This window comes from Cottoperca gobio, chromosome 11 (assembly GCF_900634415.1).
Source record: "Cottoperca gobio chromosome 11, fCotGob3.1, whole genome shotgun sequence".
In the NCBI taxonomy this organism is placed as follows: Eukaryota; Metazoa; Chordata; class Actinopteri; order Perciformes; family Bovichtidae; genus Cottoperca; species Cottoperca gobio.
The window spans coordinates 9,621,385-9,642,242 of record NC_041365.1 but is presented as its reverse complement, the minus strand read 5'-3'; the positions used below and the strand labels follow the sequence as shown (position 1 = coordinate 9,642,242).

At 41.6% G+C, this 20,858-nt stretch overlaps 1 protein-coding gene across 1 annotated transcript in view; it reads right to left on the bottom strand.

Annotated features, from left to right (window-relative positions):
• akap9 (A kinase (PRKA) anchor protein 9) overlaps nucleotides 1–20,858 on the bottom strand; it is a 64,688-nt gene that overhangs the window by 15,080 nt on the left and 28,750 nt on the right. The window contains 14 exon segments of the mRNA XM_029442772.1: nucleotides 185–289; nucleotides 849–1,025; nucleotides 3,667–3,786; nucleotides 5,161–5,211; nucleotides 5,213–5,394; nucleotides 6,286–6,324; nucleotides 7,129–7,246; nucleotides 7,995–8,089; nucleotides 10,484–10,646; nucleotides 15,688–15,920; nucleotides 17,311–17,522; nucleotides 17,673–17,803; nucleotides 19,991–20,266; nucleotides 20,401–20,727. Coding sequence (XP_029298632.1) covers nucleotides 185–289; nucleotides 849–1,025; nucleotides 3,667–3,786; nucleotides 5,161–5,211; nucleotides 5,213–5,394; nucleotides 6,286–6,324; nucleotides 7,129–7,246; nucleotides 7,995–8,089; nucleotides 10,484–10,646; nucleotides 15,688–15,920; nucleotides 17,311–17,522; nucleotides 17,673–17,803; nucleotides 19,991–20,266; nucleotides 20,401–20,727 — 2,229 coding nt within the window.

Sequence of the window (20,858 nt, the reverse complement as noted above, 5' to 3'; positions counted from 1 at the left end):
GCATATTTATACATGCATAACATGTAGCTGCGACGCAATTGAAAATCATTGCTGTGACGCTTCCACACCAACTCAAAACCAAAACATTTCATCGCCAGTTGGATCTTCTTCAGATTGAAAAATGACCCATTTACATAAATCTGTGATTTAAAAACCTCAAAGCACAAACTGAGCAGCACACTACCTCTTTCTCTTTGCGCTCCAGAGCTTCTCTCTCCGTCTGTAACTGAGCCTCCAGTGTGGACTGTTTTTCCTCTGTGATCGATGCATGCTGCTTCTTTTGTTCAACCTGCGATACAAATAACAACACGCACACGCACACACACACACACACACACACACACAGAATAAACTATCTAGCACAGCACTTATTTACAACGTGCAGAAAGACGTGACGTAACAAACTCTTGTGATCAAATAGATTTTCAAGGATGCTAAATACAAATGCACGTTGTCCATACAGTAATTTTTAATCGTGCAACAGAACCGCTGCCATTTGTCCGCTGAGCAGCGACACAGCAGGTATAAAGAGCATTTCCTACACTGCTCTTTTTCTTCACTCACAACAGCCCTACACAAACGCTGGGGGGCATTCTTGACAGTTGCTAGCGATAGCTCATCACCAACAACAAACTGCCGGGCGGCTGAAGTAGACCCACCCACACATTGTTCTCCCTCTGTGTGCGTCCCAACCTTCCTGCCGTTACTCCTCTAGCTGTCAGCTCATCTCCATCCTCTCACACACACCCTCCTCCATGCTCTGCTCTACAGCTATTGTTCAGACTGCTTTTTCTCTCTTGCCATCTACTGCACACACTTCATCTCCCCCTCCCCCTCCCCTTCCTAACCTTCTCCAGGGACTCAGCGCTGGCCAGCAGGGCCTGCTCCAGCTCGCGGATGCGGCTCTCCAGCTTGTCAATCTCTTCGTTGCGCTCTCCCAACTCACGATTCAGCTGTTCTGAGCTGAGCAGCAGCTCACTGCACCAATCCGCCTTCTCCTTCAGCTGGGAGGTCAGCTGTTCCACCTGGTAGTGAGAGAGAGAGAGAGAGAGAGAGAGAGAGAAATGAAGAGAGATGGGGGGGGGGGGGATCTTTTAATGAGAATCGCTCTCAGACACCACTCGCTACAGAATAGCTGGTACATGTACAGCTAGCTGGGAGGTCAGCTGATCCACCTGAGAAAGGAGGGGGCCGAGAGTGAAAAGAGGTGCAGGGACAGAGGGGAGAGAGAGATTTCATTCAGGGTGACACAAACCACAGAGCAGTACATTGACCAGGAGGGCCGCTCGTAGGTAACGGATCCATCTGTGAGACGGGAAAACATCAGCAGATCAATGAGGGGAGGAAGAAGGGTCGACAGGACGAAGGTTTGTTTAGGATCATCTCAGAACTGGGAAATAAATCTGTCTAGTGAACTGTTGTTCCCCCTGCTTGACTTAAAAAGAAAATCATGTTGCTTCTTAACCGCCTGGCTGACTTTTTATTTTATTTAATTTTTTATAAATGACACTGTAGTAAGGCAGATGAAATGCACCCCCTCACTGGCAGCCCTTCATTAAATATTAATGTGACTAGAGACTAGGATGGACTCTTCATGGGAGTACGTCAGCACTGAATGGTCTATTTATATTTCCTACAGCTTTATTGTACCAGAATGTCCTTGTGGTTCATTCATGGATGGAATTAAAGTCATTAAAGTTTCTTTATCCAATTTCTTGCTTTACATTTAGAAAAAAACTTGGCCAGAGACATGCATGTTTGTCGTGTACCTCTGAAACATTGCTAATGTGGCAAATACACAATGGTAACTGGTACATGTTAGAAACTACAGCTGGTAACATACCATCACGTCATATTGACGTAAGAATGTATTTTGCAAGGCCTCATGGAAAAATAGTAAACACCTTTCAAATGTATGCAAAAAGTGAGTTTGGTACAATTGTTATTTTTATAACGTTTGTTCAACACTGAACTTGTGAACATCCTACATCTACCCCCCCCCCATGTGTTTTGCTGTTAAGTTTTATACTGGAACAATAAAGGGAGAGACAAGACAATGTTTTGAAGTCGCTTCCGAACGAAGACAAAGAGCAGAGAGGGATCAAACTGGAGAGGGCGGGAGGAAAAGGAAAAGGAAGACCGAGATGGAGAGGCCGTTAATTGCTACAGGGTTGGGCGGGATTACTCAAATGCACTAAATACTCTCTGGGGTAAACTTGATTCTACGTGTAGCTAGAAGCAATACCTTAAAGGTTACTCCATCCACCTGTAATAGCCACGGGAGAGAGAAGGCATAAAGGATCCGAGGATGGACAGTTCAAGGGCAAGAGGGGGGAGAAAAAGCACTTAGTGATAAAAATGTGGCAGGAGTTATAGGAAAAGCAGAGTTTATATTTGAGGTATTAGGCTGTGAGTTTAAAGCAGAAGTGGGACAGATGTATGAATTATATGCTATAAATGAAAGCTGCAGTAATAAAGTTAAAGTCTATCTAATTTAGGAGGGAGCAAACAGACAGACCTTTCCAGTTACAAAGACAGTAAGGAAAGGACAGGGAACATTATGATACCACTGAGCATTACACTCATTCCCCCCCGTTGTAACTGACTCATCTGGGCAAATGATGTTTCAGATTAGACAAGTGAAATGCGCCGAGGGTCTATAACCCAGTGCAGCTTATTTTCTGAAGCCAACTGTGTTATTTCGTATTCTCAAAAGCCAAATTAGTTACATTTATTCTGAACATGATGCCTTCCCAATAAACAGGGTGTGATGCTTTACAGGCAAATTACTTTGTCCTGCGCAAGGGTCCAGTCAGTTGCTTTGAGGACATAATTAGCACTTCAAATGTGCTGCAAAACAATGACAACCGTGTTGATCAGAATTACATTTATATTTGCCCCGAGTGAACTGGAGGCTAGATTGTGAGTGGATGAAAACTGACAGTCAATGATGAGATTACGTTCTGTCAGATATGTTATGGCGCAGGTGTAGTGCGTGTCATAAATGACTGTTTTTGGCTGTTGGGGGCAGTGGAACAAGGCGTAAACACAATATGGATTTATTATAACCTTAAAAAGTTGATCTGGCGAATATGTTGGCAAACAGTAGCCTATTTGCATATCCAGCAGATACAGAGCATCATCAGCATTCATTCAGAGTGGACATATGTGCCGCATTAGCTGCTTTGTTCACCAGCTAGTCGTTAACTTGGTCTGTTTGGTGCTGAGCAGGTAGCGTACAGTGGGTTTATCTGAGCTTCTGAGCTGCTAACGAGTTGATGAGAGTAGTGAGAGTAAAGCAAAACAGTTACGTTGTAAAACCAAAACAATGAGCCGATTTACTAAAAACACTCTGATGGGAGCTGCAGAGTGAGAGGGTGATACATCTCTGTGGGTTTGTAACTACAAGCGACACCTTTCACATTACACATCTTCATGTTGTTAATACAAAAATAATGACTAGTGCAACTTTAAGCTCATTTGAATACCAGTGCAGTGATTATCACTTACTTTTACGATGCAGCACAGGTCATTCGACCAGCTCTATGGTTCTGCGTGTGACTCAGCTCAGTGGAGCCACAACAACAGTGTTATGTTCAGGAAATAAGCATCTCTACAGTATTAATGTCTGGTCCTCTGGCAGAGAACTGAGCTTTCTGCCGTTACCTCTCGGCTTCTTTGCTCAGAGCCGGCCTGAAGCTTCTGCGGATTCTTCAGCTGTTGTTCCAGTTTCTGGATCTCCTGCTGGAAGAAATCTCTCTCGTGTTCGCGGTCAACGGCTTGTTCCTAGACGCCAAAACAAAGACGAATTCAGAACTTCAATAAAAAGGACTCAATACAGGCTTGCCTTATTTGCAAAGACATCTTGAAATAACCCGTCAAAAAACTGCTAAATGATAAAAGATCTTTAATTATCAGAGGCAGTGAAACAACCTTTATTTTCTATACGTCTGTGTTGTTGAAAAGACATGAGGTGATGGGAGGGAGAACAGGTTAAACATGTTTTTATGTAACTGTAAATCACTGTACAATTTGCAAACTAAAAACCAATAAATAAATTGTTATAAAAAAGAAGCCATCAGAGGCTGTGACAGACCGTGTTGGATTTTAAAGTTTGTCATCTTTCAATGTCGTACTACAGGTTGAAAGTCCACTGAGTCTACCCTAATGTAAGAACAATTATTTTATTTTGCTCTAACCCTCAGATTTAGATGATATGGGAAACTGTTAAGATGATCTCATTAACACAATTATGGAGACGTTCATGTTTAGGTAATGATCACAAACCAAACTTCAAAGCTGTCAAAAGAGAAACAAAATCAGGATTTCTATTTTCACTGCGCATTACAGAAAAGAAGACTTTCTTCTATGATAAAAGGATCGGCCAAATAATGTAAATCGAAAATGACACGTGTGCTCATTTCATATTTGTGTGTAACCGACATCAACAGGACAATAAGACGCATTCAAACCACATTTAATTACGAGCCAACCTGGTCAAGTGGCCCAATTAAGATAGTAGCTGAAACTGAAGCTGTAGTTTGAATTTCTATCCCTGCTCTAAGGTGTTGAAAAGGTATTAAATGTGTGGCCTTTGTTATTACATACGTTGTGAGATACACATTGAGCTATACCTTTTAATTTCTAATAATAAGCTGTATCAGAAAAAAGGAAACATGCAAAAGATTTCTTAAAAAGGAAAGATTTTGAGCACTAATTAATTATTACTTATTATATTATATATTTTTATATTATATATATATTATATTACTAATTAACTAACTAATTATATTAATCTTTATAGTCTGTAAAATGCTGAAAATGTGAAAACATTTGCACAACCTCAGATGATGTTGTCAAATTGCATTGCAAAAAGATATTTAATTTACTGTGATAAAAATATTTTACATTTAAGAACAGGAAACACATAATTTATTGTCATTTCTGCTTGAAAGTTACTTGAACAATTAATTAAAGAAATTAATTTTGATTCCTCAAATTTTCCAACTTTTTAAGCACTAATCATTTCCTCATGACATAAGGCTGCACAAAATGTAAGAAAATACCATAATAATGTTGTCGCTTGCATGAAAATATACACAACTTTGAATGTTGAGTACGTGCTATATGACACTAGTCCACTAGTTCTTTGTCACTCACATCGAGGAACCTCCTGTTCTTGTCCAGCTGTTTCTCCAGAGCTTGGACCTGCTTGCCGGAGGTCTCCGCTCTCTGTGCTCTGAGCGTGGTCCAGCTCGATCACCCTGTTGACCTGCTCCTCCAGCTCCGCCTCCAGCAGCTTCACCTGCTTCAGGAGGTCGGTGTTCTCCTTCTCCGCCTGACGCTGGACCTCCACTTTCTCTTTCATCAGCTTCTCCGTCTCCTCCAGAAGGTCTACAGAATACAGTGGAGGAAGAAACAGAGTTTAGGTATCGCTGCCTCTCGACTAAAGGTGGCTCACTTCAGTTAATGATTCATTCAGGTTTGATTTTGGTGACGAACAGGATGCTGAGATGGAGCTACTGAAGAGTCTGAAGTCTGTGAGCCATGTGATTGGATTTAATTGCTTTTTGCCATGTTGTTAAAAAATTGTAAATCAAATTCCTTCTCTGAAATGTTGCATGTGTTGGTGGTCACTTTCACAGCTTCATCCGAATATAAGGCCAACTTCAGACTCTTCCAACATTTCAGTCAACGTCCCAACATAACGCCCCGTTACCGAACATGATTCCCCATCATGATGCCTCCATCTAGTGAACAACCCACACCGATTCACCCAGGATCAGACCCCGCAGGATTAGTGCAAAAGTAACAAGGTGAGAGAGTGCAAATGAAAGAACAAACAGGTGGACAGCCCAGACAGTGCAATATCCATGCCCAATAAGCATTTACAGGCAGAGGAGAGGGACTTCCTTAACGGCCAATCATCTCACTTCCTCAAAGAAATGCTGTAAGCACAGCATCTCCAGATCTAAAATATATATGGAAATGTAAAAAGATGCCTTAAATCAGAGTGTAGAGGATGACAGTTAGGAACTAATGACTACATATAAGTGGATTTCATTTCATCATGCTAATATGAGTGCTAACAACTCCAGACATTCAAAATGATGAGCCGGGACGAAAATAAATCAAAAATGAAAAGCTGAAGCAAAGGTTAGTGATTGAACTGAGTGAGTTTGTGAGCCCATAGCAATGGTGAGTTGTGGATTAGGTTTAAAGACTGTAGACAAATATTAAGAACATATAGTAGAAATGACTGAGCCATGCTCAACGTGGACACACCTGCTTCAGGTGCTGCAACCATTGCAGCTTCAACTAGGCCTACAGGAGAATAAGAAAGCACAGGAATGTAACATGCTCTTGTTTTTGTCATGAACAGGAAAATTCTTAGATAAAGAATAGAAAAGGGTGAAGATAGAACGGCAGTGCTTTCCTGTCTGTTTCACACAAGTAGGTTAAGGCTGTAGAAAGGATGCTGTGAAAAGGAAAGTTTCTGAAATAGCCCTTTTAGTTCATACCCTTAGATACAAAATACTCACCATTTTATGAGAGCATGTACTCATGGGATACCTTATTCATAATACAGGAGTTACAATGCAAAATTAGCATGTACAGTTATCAAGCTTCATGTGTCCGGAGCACTTCTTGGCAAATACCTGTAAATGCATGTTTGTGTGTGATACAAATACAGCAAGTGTGTCAGACATGTGGGTAAGAGTTGTGTTGTGCTGTGCTGTTGCATTCAAAAATAATTATTTTATTTACTTTTTGACCCTTGGTCTGCTGCCACATTATGGCTCACAACATGTTTGTTATCATTTATTATTATTTATATTTTAATCGAGCTGCCCAGTGTAATTCAAGGAACAAAGTATGTGTTTATTTAGGGAAGTAACTTTCCCTTTAATACAACGATACCAAACAAACTGTCACTTGAAACTTGAGCCTTGACGACAGAAAAAGGTGAGATTTCTGATTTCTGCTACAATAACCACAACACCATGTTATAATGAATAAATTACTTTTCCAATATTTTCCTTTCAACTGTAAGGCTGATAACTTCCTCTGACTGGGTCATTTAAAATCTGTATATATTTTTCAGTAAGGGAATTCTGATATACGTACGCAGCTCGCGGGGCCCGGCGTGCTCCCTCATGGCGTCTTGTTGACGTGACAGCAGCTCCCGCTCCTCCTGCATCTGAAGCCTCTCCTGCTCCAGCTCCTGCAGCCGGCTGCCTGTCACCTGCATGGAGAGAAATTACTTTCAGTTACAGACCGGCAGAAAACTCTGATATGTTGAATGTAAATACATGTTGTCAGCTGAAAGATAAGGCCGACTCTGGCTACACGGATAATACTTGTTAGTGAGATCCTTGTTGGCAAGATGAAAAATATAGAAGCTCACCGACTTATCTTTCAAAAGGGGAACATTTTGCCAAATGTGGATGTCAGATCAGTGTTAAGGGTAAATGTAGTCAATTGAAGCAATAAATTCCTCAGCGCGTGCTTTGATAATTCTGCCTCGCAGTCACTTCCTCATATTTTGGTTATGAAGTTAGTTATATTTTTGATTGTCATCTAGAGCACGCCCCCTGGCTACCCAGAGAAATACAAGCTGAAATAGTTTGTAGTTCTTCCTTAACACCGACTACGTCACTGTCGAGTCAGATTTTGCATTTGTCAGTACAACATGCACTGAGGAATTTATTGCTTCAAAAGATTTGCTGTAGCCGGAATATATTCATTCAGATAAATGAAGATTACATCTACAACTACCTAAAATCTCACATTTCATTTTATATGTACACATTTTTCTTCTGGTAGATATTTTAACTAATTGAACGGTGACTGTGCTTACATGTGAGTCACTACTGTTCTGCGTCAGAAGATAAATACAATTAAAATCTACCTTTAAATGTCGTCAAGTCATATAACATCTCTCACAAAAAAAAGGTAATTCTTTTCCCTCCGCTGCAGCTCGAATGCCTCACCTGCAGCTCTTGCTCGAGGCTCAGCTGGAGCTCTTCCTTCTGACGCAACTGCTCCTCGGACGCAGCTCGTTCACCCGTGTAGCCATCAATCAGACCTGAATGTGGACAAAGCGAGGAGGACGGTTATAAAAAAGGCGCTGAAATAGAAATTCACTGTATCTTTTATTCCCTCGCAATCTTGCAATCATTTAACAGAAGATTTACCAGGAATTACTTTGAGTCTTGAGTCTAGCTTCAGTCACACACAACACACACACACACACACACACACACACACACACACACACACACACACAAACAACAGCCAGATGAACGAGCACTTGGCGGCAGGATACAAAATCCAAGGTTACCCACAACACAACGGCAAACACAAACATACATACACGCTGAGGCACACAAACGTGCATATAAAGGCAGAGATGAACATAAGTGAGCATGTACTGTATGACCCATTTTGCTTGACATGAAGTTCTATACTGAGTTATAAACACAATGCAATCATTACTGTACTGCTCTGTCACAGGTCAGCAAGCATTAAACACCAGGGGGGGATTCAGCTTCATTGTTACAGGAAATGGGGGTTCGCACACATTAACAGACTAATGAAAAAACATTTTTTCGTACTATATTGTATTACTAGTATTATCCTTTGGACTTCAGTACTTTATTGTGTCCTTGTGTCTCCTGTTTTAAATACATGCGTCATTGATTTGTTCCTCTTGTAAAGCACTTTAAGCTGCATTTTATGTTATGAAAGGTGCTATATAACTTGATTATAATTATTATTACTACATGGGCTCAATTCGCTGTGTGTGATACTGAAACCAAAAGAGCGGCACAAGGTTCATGTCACCTGTGCTGTCAGGAGATAACTATTATTTCAGACATCTAAGCAGGAACCAAAGCGGTGTGTAAAGTTTGCCTAAGGAGGGATCCCTCCATGATACACAGCTATCAGATGCACATGATTACTGGCTTTAAAAAAAACCTGGTCAACTACACAGCGCTCTCCTGGGAATCTAGAATCACATTGACTTCCACATCATATTCTCAAGCTTAGCCCCCCCCCTTGTTAAAACATAACAAAAGAAGACTTTTTCATATAATATGTTCTGTCAATCAGTGAAGAGGATCTTTTTCCAGGTTGAGCCGATTCAAAACCAGTTTGAAAAGGCCGCACCCTGAGCTTTTACCTGCGCTGATCATCATCACAATAGCAGGAGAAGTTCTCAGTTTCAGTTCATTGTCATTTGCAAAAGTAGATGTCTAAGACACACAGATTAGCAGATTTCAAGCACTCCCTAAAAGTTAATTAAGAAGACGCATGAGCAGATGCAACTCTTTTATGCAATGACAGTGTGACGCATTAAATTGACAAATCGTGTCAGTCATTAATCAAGCAGAAATATAAAATATTATCTGGTTTCAGCTTCTAAAATGTGAAGATTTGCTGCTTTTGTTTGACAAACATATGTTTGGACTGTGTCATGCAAGTGCAAGCAAATTAAAAGACATTCACAATTTTTTTTATAGACTAAAAGATCCAAAAAATGATCTACAGATAAATCTACAATGACAAAGATTGTTAGTTGCAGTCCTATTCCACATGGTCTCCCTCTTTGATATTCTATCCTGTAAAGTTTCTATGGACAGCAAATATTTGCTTTTCTTCAGCATCTCAATAGGATTACAGAAAACACACATCGTAACAGGATACTTCTAAAGATGATATAAGATTAGACAAAGCTATAAACTCACCATTGTTCAGTCAGTGTGTACACAAAGCCAAAAGGAAATAAATGACTGTTGTTTTGTACATTTGCCAAATTGTGAGAGCGACTTAAAGTCAGCGCAGTCGAATGCTGAGCGAGTGAGAGACAGAGGGGACGTGGTTGTAACAGTTGACCCTCGTGGACCAGCTGTCTCTGACATGAATGGGACATCGAGTTCCTCCAATAAGACCTGTCACGCAAAACTGTCCACTGACTTCCTGGTGAATTTAGGTTAATAGAGCTTAAAGATTTTACTTTTCTTTCCACCTCCGTACACAAAACCTCTTAATGTTCTAGTCACACAAGCAATCAGACGTCACACAAATGGCAGATATGTTGACAAACAGAAATGACCATTTGTCGATTTCTCACCACAGATGGTCTCACACTCCTTCACTCTCCCTTTCAAACAGCTGATCCTATCACTCCCTGTAACACCCCCCCTCCCCATGCACAGATGCTTTTTCACTCCAGTTCCTCCTTATGCTCTCAGAGTCCATAGAGAAACAGCGAGTGCTGCATTTCTTCCTATGAGGAGGCTGCACTGAAGAAGACGGCTTTTACAAGCTGCAGACAGTGGATGCCAGTTCTGTGCAGACTCAAATCAAACCAAGGCACATCACAGAGAAAAACATTAACCATTTTTGTGCTGATCCTAATTCCTAAAACACATTAATACACTCATGTATAAAACCTGCGTTATGCAGAGAAACTCACCCTCAGCGCGGTGAAGCTCCAGAGCCAGCTGCTCACGTGCCCGGGCCTCCTCGGACAACCTCTCCTGCAGCTCCTCCTGCTTCTGCAGCAGCTCGTTCATCTCCTTGTTGTGGCGGAAGGACTCCCGCATCAGCTCAGTCTGGGTGATCCGGGCATGTTCAAACTGAGAGGGGAAGAGGAACAAGATGGTGTTGATTTTACACAAGAAGGTATTTTTACTCGTCACGAGGAGAACTACTCAGGCGGTGAAAACAGCGGTTTAATGTAGCTGATGATGCGATCTTGGCTTTTTAACTATTAGAATTTTTAAAAGAAAGCCTGTGTTACTAATTGGAGGAGGATCTGATGAAAGATGCTATTAAGCTGCATTATGGGAAATGTCGGATCTAGTATTTCCAGTATGTTTCAGCCTTTAAACATCTTTTATAAACCGGCATCTGAAAGTCCCTCAACATCATGGAAGTGAATCCAAAACACTTGATCCCCACTTTAAATCTGCTATGTGCATGTTTGGCAGTGGAGTTGGGCCAGGATTTATTATTATCGGTCATTGCTTTCAGCTGAATCTTATATTAGATATTGATCGGAGTATTGCACTACAAATTTCTGTTGCAAACATGTTGTAATAAAACTTCAAACAAAATGAGTTACTGACATTTTAACTGGACGTTTAGTCTCATGTAATGCACAACTGTCCATAGCTCTAATTTGATTATTTTACACATTTACAATGAAATATTTACCATAACAAGATATGAACCAAACATAAAAAATATTGTTTTTATTATCAAGATGTAGATTTCAACCATATCTTCCAGCCACTGATTTTGTCTACTTAACATACAAGCTAATAAAAGGATGATTCACTTAAAATATTTGCAACTAAAAAGCAAATCATAGTTGTTTTTTAACTTACTCAGAAAAGCATTTTGTGTTCACCTTTAAGAACATATCACCACTGTATTACTAATGGTTCACAGCTCCTGCTCTTTATGCATGTGCAGAGAGACTTCAACATAAGTGCACTAGCGTTGGACAAAAAGGCAGCTTGTACAAAAGTCAATAACAAAATGAGCAGATGCAATACACTGATATCACATTTCTTTAATGACCTTCAGATCAGGTGACAGAAGGCATATTTTCCGTGTACAGCTATGAACTCATCATAATGCAACAACCCGTCAGCATGCTCACATTCATCCCGCATTTACTGTCCAAAGATAACCATATCTCCCTGAGCAAAGGTCTAATTGTAACATTATGGGATCCAGGAAGTGGTAATGTGACCCTGGCACAGAGGAGTCATATAATCTTTCACCTAATGTTTCAAAAGCAAACACAGAAAGAGATGCTGTGCTGTTACGTGGAATGACATTTAACTTTCATCACACCTGCATGTGCAGACCTGCACTACATAAAAGGCTCTGGTAATTGTACCTATAAAATATAATACATATAAAGCAGCACAGTTCTCTCCACTCGATGCACAGACTGCACACATCCAATCTGTACGTACTATTTAAAAACTCACACAGAACATTTACCAGGTGTAAACTTACTGTATAGGGAGGAGTGGGCAGGGAGATTTTGGAGATAACCTTAAGATGGTGACCCTTAGTCCTGTGATTGACATGTGATATTTGCGTATGCACCACCACAGAGTTTTTCTCGTTCAAGGTGCTGCATAATGGGAAAGGTCGAGGAAGGGGTACACGAGATTCCACCTCGTACACGTCCTGGTCTTCCCCTTCCACCCATGTGCTGTTCTGCACGCCCGAGTTCCAGTAAGAGCGGTAGGAATCCATGGTAATATATTGATGGATGTAAAGAGAAGTTATGTTGGAGCTCCTTTTCTGGAGTCATCAAAACAGGTTTCCATTTGCCATGACTCGTCAGGCTGAGCTGTGCAACCACAAATGAGAATAAAGTCCAGCAGGGAATGAAGCAGTGAGCAACGTTGTGGATAGCTCCAAGCAACAGTTTCTATGCGTTTGCCCCCCCCCACACACACACACACACAAACACAAACACACAAGAAGAGTAAACAACAATTGGAGAGGGTGACATTCACGTCATCTCAATCACATGCTGCCTGGTGTTGGTACAACACATATCCAGGTACATATTGAGAGAGAAGATCATCTGGTGGGAATTTAAAAAAAAGGTCCGACCAAAAAGTGTCATCTTCGACAGCGAGTAGAAGTGGCATCTTGGTCCGGCTGTTTGTAAGGCATTCCTGAACACTACCACAGGAGGTTTGGAAACAAAAAGGCAAGCATTCCTTCTCTTCCTGTCCTCTTTGAAGATCTCCACCTCTCTCTTTCTGTTCTCTCTGACCTTCTGTCTTCAGAGTAAAACCATATCATGCCGCTCAGTGAAGCTCACCCCCCCACGTCAGCTCCGGCTTGCTCTCCTCTCTCTCTGCTCGCTCTCTGGAGATTCATTAACAATACTATGACGCCGTAGCAACCCCGACCTGCAGGGAAGCCTCCCAGGGGCCCCTTTTAATTGTTTGGTCCGAGCGCCAGTCAGCCGAGGGTGAAATGACAGCGCACGATCTTAAGTCTTCCACTCACTTCCTTGTAGTATTGCTGTTATTTCCTCTCCACGCATGCTCCTCTGCTCCTACTATAATATTACTCACTGAAGCCGGATCTCTCTGTCCTGTCAGGCGAGCTTCACTTACCCCAGGCAGGCCTACTGTCATTCTGTTACACCCACTTTGCCTCCGTCTACCAAGTGCTTTTCAAAAAAAGATTAGATCCCAGACTTCCAGGGCCGTTTCCACCATTCAGTCGAGAGGATTTTTCTTCTACTTCCTACATTTATCGCACACAGCAGGATACTGTTCAGCAGAAGTGGGAGGGAAGCAGGTGTGGCTTCAGTCATTAGAGCCAGTGGGCCAGGTAAATGTGCAAATAGATCACAGACTCTCTCCATACATACAAATAACCCACAGACACGCCCTTCCCATTAAAAGTTGTCAAACTGGATTCCAACCCTACAGTTTGACGTTCAAGAAAAAAGCTATTAAGGCGTTCTGACACGCTGCCTGTCGGTCCCAGCTCCTGTCTCTACTTGGCATGTCATCCGTCACACTGACTGCACACAAACAATTTCCACGTCCCACCGGCAGATAATGGGAGTGAACAATTAGTGAGCAAACACCTTTCTCAGGCAAATAATTTACAGCAGTAGTTCAACAAAGATACTTAACCTTCCTGACCGGCTTGTGGCATTAATCTCAGTTCACGACGCAGATTCTCAGGCAAGAGGTGACGAGTCAGCGCCGCTCACAGACAAGACTAATGTTTATCAGATCAATAGCAGCAGGAAAATCATTGAACAAACCATTAAGAGGCTTTGTTGATGATTACACGTTTATTGTGCTGTTAATGTTGTGTACTTAGAGGAGATGTAATCTGCTCGTACAATCTGGAGTGGGTCTTTAATGGGGCTGCAACCAACGATTATCTTCATTTATTTGTGTTTTCTTGACTAATATATTATCGTTAAAATTTTAAATGTCAGAATAGTGAAATATAACAATTTCACAGAACCCATGTTTACATTTATAATTGCTTGTTAAAGGGTTAAAATTTTGATTTTTTTGCACAAATTCAATGATTGATCGATCAAATCATTATCAAATGATCATTTCAGCTCTATTCTTAACTATCATAACAAACTTCTGTTAGTGGAGCAAACTAATATCTCTTAAGCTTGTGACACTGAGGTATACAAGTGAACAATGTTAATGTGTTTTAGTGTAAGTATCAGTAATAAATCAATTTTCAGAACAATCTCAGTTCTATGACACAAAAAGTGAAGAAAAACCACCAAGAAAAATGTATCGTAATCAAAATGCTGTGAATATACAGGAGCAGCAATAATGATTCAATAGATAACATTCAACCTCTCTGCGGTGTAGATGCGTGCTGCAACAACAGTGATGCTCGGCCTGAAATTTCTTTAAAGCTATTTTTAGATCGGCAAGATAAAACCCATCTCAGCGTGAGTAACTCTTATTTCAGCCAAGGGGAAGATGTGATGTGCTGTGCAGTCAGTTACTGTAACGCATTCAATGGCCTAGTTAAACCGGCCCGGTCTCTCTGCGCTGACACTGGACACAGCAGACGCAATGCATGGACAGCCTGAGGGGGGGTGGACTTGTACTATCCACTACTGACTGGGATAGGCTGATCGACCAGACAAAAGCTCAGTGTCAATACAGCTCGTATCTATAGGCAACCACTGGGAATGAGGCAGATCTTTTGTGTGCGATTTCTAGACCGCCCAACTTTGTTGCCGGCCACATTCTGCAGTCTCATCCCCATTATGCCCCCATGAACAGGCGTAGAAACCCACAGAGGGGGTTAACAGTGTCGAGCGTGGGTATTTAAATGTTTTGACAAAGCCTAAATGTGTCACTAGAGCGTTCTGCACAAACACACACGGGACTGTTCATGAAGAATTCTTCTGAAATCTCAATTTGAAAAGAACCCATTTCACTTGACAAAAGACAAAAGAAAACCTACTATATTACGAGAGTATTGAAGGTTGGCATCAAACGTTTGGTCAGATTATTCGGCTGGTTTAGTCGTCCTTTGATTATCATAATCTAAGTAACTCAGGAAAGTCTTCTAACTTGTGATGATTTTAATAAGAAACAGTGGTTTTGTTTTTTAAGGAATAGCTTATATTTCGGGAAATGTGCATAATCCTTTCTTTTGTTTTGCAGAGAGTTAGATGAGGAGATAGATAATGCTGAGTGCTTTCAGCGTAGGGCACATTAGCGCAACATCCCGGGAGCGATTCCAGCCTTGGGACCGCTGTCTGACTGCTGTGTCGTATGTGGTCATCTCATCTCAGTCCAACACTCAGAAAGTGATTAAGATTGTTTCCCAAAATGTCCAAGACACTGATGCAGTCTGGCATATTTGTTATGATAAAATATGCATCTGTTCTGCAAAAATGTTTTGTTTTGGCACCAATGTAACATTTTCAAAAGGCTTTCACCCAGCCTTACTATGAACTAATATTTTGTACCTTACAGAAACTCATGCCTTAGATTAAACACTGTGAGAGTTTCTTAGCGAGCTGAAAGTGCCATAAGCAGTAATACAAACAAAATAAAGTGATGCTCCTGAATACAAGCAGACAGCGGACAACAATTGATCCCACTTAACCAAAAAGGTTTGTACCTGGTTGGTGGTGTCGGTGATGGCCATCAACATCTTCTCCAGAGCCGTTTGGAGTCGGCTGCTGATGCCCATTAGATACTCCTCGTTCTCCAGCTGTGTCCCCGCCCCCAGCAGCAGGCTTTCCATCATCTGCTGAGACACCTCCAGACCCTCGTCACCCTCCGTCTGCCCGGACCACACACTCGCATCGTCGGACGCGGTCTCGCTGGTCTGACAACTTTCTGCAGTCTGACCTGGTGTGACCAGAGGAACAGAGAGCAGAAATATATCAGACTCAAACCTGATGAACATGATGTCAGATATACAGTTCTCAGACATTTGGTGACTCATAAAACCGTAACAATCGCCAATTACTTTGATAATTGATTCAATCTATTATCAAAATAGTTGGCAAAAACGGCAGAGAATTCAGTTTTCAGCGTCTCAAGTGTGGAGATATCCTGCTTTTCTCTGTTTTATATCATATTAAATTGAATGTCTTTGGGGTTTGGACTGACAAAAGAAGACATTTAAAGACATCACCTTGGACTTTGAGAAACTGCGATGTACATTTTTCACTATTTCCTGACATTTTATAGACCAAACAATTAACCGACAATGAAACGATGAAAAACAATCGTTAGTTACAGCCCTAACTAAAAGGTTATTACAGCTTCCTTTAGAAGATAGTAGATGTTTTTATCTGCTCTAACTTTAGACTTAGAAACCAAGATACTGTGAGAGAATGATCAGCACTATCATGTAAAATGCAGTAAATATTTAGCTTCTTAAAACCTTTTGAAGATCGCATGATGAAACTAAATGGTGTAAGGCTTAGTGTCTGACAACCCTAAAAAGAAAATACTAGTCGTTGTGTACATTCATGACAGAACAGGATGCAAAGCAGTGCTGAGTTTACAACCATAATAAGGGTGAAGGAGCATACATAAACTGGTTCAAAGCAGTACACTACGCACACGCGACATGTGCCTTTAAGCAACATGATGTAATCTGCTTATTAATTATTCTACTTCGTAACCTCAAGTTCACATTCTCAGAGGAATATCATGATCGCAGCAGGCTCAAACGTTAATGTTTTTACATTACAGTAAACACCAGGATTAGCTTGTTAACATGAGACTTTGCTGCCTTTAGCTCCCATAGCGTCACCACCTGCAGTTATAATGAACCATTCAGACGGCAGGGCAAATCTGATATTTATCTGACATCGGACTCACAGGACTAACTGGCCAAGCTGTTATTTGCATTTGATCACGTTGACAACTGTACACATGCATACCTTCACTGATGGTGAAGAAAGAGGAGGATCAATAGCATCATGTAGTCATGATGCATAATACTGCACCATGACTACATGATGCACTTGCACAACTATATAAGAGGAGGTTCTCTGACATTGCAGTCAGGGCTGTCAGCAACACTGTGTTGTGTTGAAAGTTGAATTTAAAATCACATTTAAAATGTAAACCTGTAGAAGTCTAATTACAAACAGAACTCCAATAAAAGGGTTTACAACTGTTTTGCACTACTGCTGTGTAAAACTGCCGAGCGCAGACATTTCAGCCCGACCCTGAGGTGTTGTGTTGCGAGTACACATCATCACAAAGACCTGATGTTACTCGCCTGCAGCATAAGTTCGGACGGGCTCGGTGTTAACTCTCTGACCGGTTGCTCCCTGTGTGGTGGCGTGGGGCGGTGCAGCCTGCTGCCCTCTGCTGGAAGCGTCACGCAGACTCTGCATGTGGAGGCCCATAGTTTCCTCCGCTGCTGCAGTAGTCTTCAGGACGTCAACCAGCACCTGACAGAGTTTCTCGTTAGCCTTACGCAAGATGTTCCTGAAAGACAAAAACAACCACGGTGAAGAAGAGTTTCTTCTAAACTATCTGTTGACAGACAACACACTTCAGTTGTTCTCCTTCGTGCAGCATCTCTGTGCATAACGTTTTGTTATTAGTGAAGAGTGTGAATACAGTTTGTGTCACTACCTTTCAGCGTCCTTATCGGAGGGCTCTCCATCATGCTGTGATGACACTTTGCCTCCTGCAGCCGGCTTTATTTTCGGCCCGCCTGGATCTTCCTCAATTTCTTCTTGACCGTCCTCTCTCTTCTTTAGGGCCTGGACAGGCAGGAGAGAGAAAACCGACAGCAGACCCGTCATCGCAAAGTCGCAGTTGGTTAAACAGACTCCTGAAAACTCTGGCCGGCGAGCAGCAGTGAGGCTGCATGTGTGACCATTAGGAAAAGTCCATTCATATAAGGCACAGCGAGGGGCACGTAAACACACTGCCCTTTTAACGAGCACACACAAACACAAAGGCGCACTTCTAACTCCCTTGGAGCCGAGGGAAACACTACTATCTTTGTGCAGCTATGGCAACAGGTGCACCTGAGGCACAGTGACTCGCAGAGGCGATAGCTCCATCTTCTGAAACAACAGCAGAAATGCAGCTCAGCTTCTCCACTCGGCACTGTGCAGAGACTGCCGATGAGTGAGGCCGGCACTGACTTCAGTCAAAGAATTCATTAGACCGATGAGAGCACATTTTGAATTACACTGTAAACTCTTTTTGTGATCCAGGGCTTTTTTCAAAAACTTTCAAGGCCTTAATTTTTATTTTATTTTTCAAGTGGGAACCGTGACTACAGCCTGAATGCACTTTTAGAAATGTTCCCATGTCTGGTAATTATTTTTGACTCCACATTCTTTGGTAATGTTTTGGATTCCAACTTCTTAATAGTTTTTTGGTTGCCAAAGGGACTCTGTAGCGCCTCCCGGAGCTCAAGAGCTCAAACTGGCAGAAAAGAGGAAGTGATTGACCTGCCAGGATCCTCCTCGCTTTCATCCTCGTCCTTTCTGTAAAAGGTCGAGTCGAGGGCTTTTGGAGTTTCCCAACAATTTTGCTGGATATTGACACAATCCTAGAAAGTTAATTTTTATTATTCATAAAGATGTTTCTCATGTTTTGCCCATCACAATTACAATTACAGACTAATTGTTTATATTTCTTTAATGTATTTTAACATATTTAAAGTTATATATAAACATAGTATTAAAGTTTGAATTAAGCCGATTGACATATTTAACAAGGAAAATAATTCTTTATGGTCTTATATAATAAGATAACGAGAACTTCAAGATCAAGAAATTGTTTCATAATCTCATCTCTAAACTTGTTTACTTAACTCAAACCTATGATGTCAACATTTTAAATCTAGAGCTGCTTCATTTATATTTTTTGGGGCCGAAAAAACGTTTGAGTTTTGTCCAAAATATATAAGCTTCATGCTGGAGAAGTCTTAACAAAAGATCCTTCTGGCTTCCTATGTCACATGAATCAACCTTCACAGTTTATTTTCCTTTTTACCTTGATGATATTGCTGTTGGTAGTCTTTAAAGAAATGACATAATACAGGTGAATTTAAGAGCGAGTTACATAATAATGAGTGTTTTCAGAATCATTTCCTCATTACGAGCAATCTAAGCCAATTACGGAAGCTTAAGAACTTTCTTTTACTAAATGATCCTCACTGAATCACCACCAAGAGTGTGTTTGAGCAGCTCAGCTCACAGAGAACCCTGAACCTGACAGCCCCTGCTATCACAGAGTTAAAGCTTAATCATGCAATAAATGGTTAGTGAAAGCCTAGCAGGCCCTGGGATTAGCTCTTCAAGGCATGAGAAGAAAAAAAAAAAGATTCCCAATTCAACATGAGGAAGCTAGTGAATGCAGAGTAGATAGAAAAGGAAGTGTGCACGATCAAGAATCTAAAATGTCATTCATTGACAGTAATCTATAAACAAATATGCTTCTTGTGAAATCATTAAAACTGTTGTGAGAGACACAGACAAACGATTCTTTCAATGCATGTTGGGGGTGTAAGTGTGTGTGTGCATATCTTGTTCCACACTTTTGGGACGTAAAATGTAGGTGGAAGAAATGCAGGTACTGTATTATAAATTAAAGGCTAGAATAGTTGTGTGCACTTCCACAAAACCTCAGAGGGAGAATAACAAGAACAGAAAAATGTACACTTTACAATTACATGTTGCTGCATAGTTTTACACTTGTATCCTGGCTCAAACCCAACAAGATAAACTTTCATTGTAACCCTGAGGGACTGATTTAGTCAACGTAAACGTGAGAAAGAATGTTGATATTAGTTTTAGCTTATATAATCAATGATGGAGAAATCGATGCAACACCTGCATTGCGACAAAGTGCATCTGAAAATGAATGACACAGCAGTAATGAATACTTGGGGGGACAGTGGAGAGTAAATCAGCTCAGTTAGTGACACTGACCTGCTCTGGACCCGTTTTCTGCAGCTCCTCTTTTAACTTTCTGATCTCTGCGTTCCTCTCCTCCAGCTCTCTCTCCAGTCTCTCCTTCTCCACTTCCTCCAGCCAGGCGCCCGAGGGGAGAGGAGCTCCGGGAGTCGTCCGCTCCTCATTCTCCCTCTCCTCCACCTCGTCTTCATCTGCCCGGGTCTGCATGGAGGCACTCCTCTGGCAGGCACTCTTGTTGATTCGAGCGAGCTCAATCTTCTGTGCAAACTCCACGGACATCTGAACTATGGCCTGTCAGAAAATATGGAACCAAAGACAATGCGTCTTAGGACTCTATCTGATATAGATCTACAGTAAGAGTGCTGATGCAATGTTATTAACAATTCTGGGATCAAATGTGTAATACAACATTTATGGCCACCTACCTTGGCAACTTCCTCCTCCACTCTCTCCCAGTGTTGTTTGTCTTCCAGCCCAGCCGCCCCGAGGCTCTCACTGGAGCTCCCAGCGCCGTTAATACCGTTTAGATTTTGCTCTTTCTCTTGTCTAGCCTCTGTTTTCCTCTCTTGTTCCTTTTCTTCTGTCAGTTTCTTCAGCTCTCTGTTGTGCTGCTCTTTGAGAGCGGCTACTTCTTGGACATACTTGTGGTAGAGAGCTTTCCTCAGAGCCTGCAGCTGTGCTGTCAGGCCTGCAGACCCGACAGGCCAGCGCAACTCCCCGCGTCCCTCCGACAGCTCCTCCTCACCCAGGTCCTGCGAAGAGTGACGAAAGTAGAAAAGAAAAAAAAAGAAAAAAGGAACAGCTACAAGTTACAAAATGAAAACTAATGTAGCAGATAGCAGCAGCTGCAGTGTGTTAAAATGAGGCAGATAACAAAACTTCC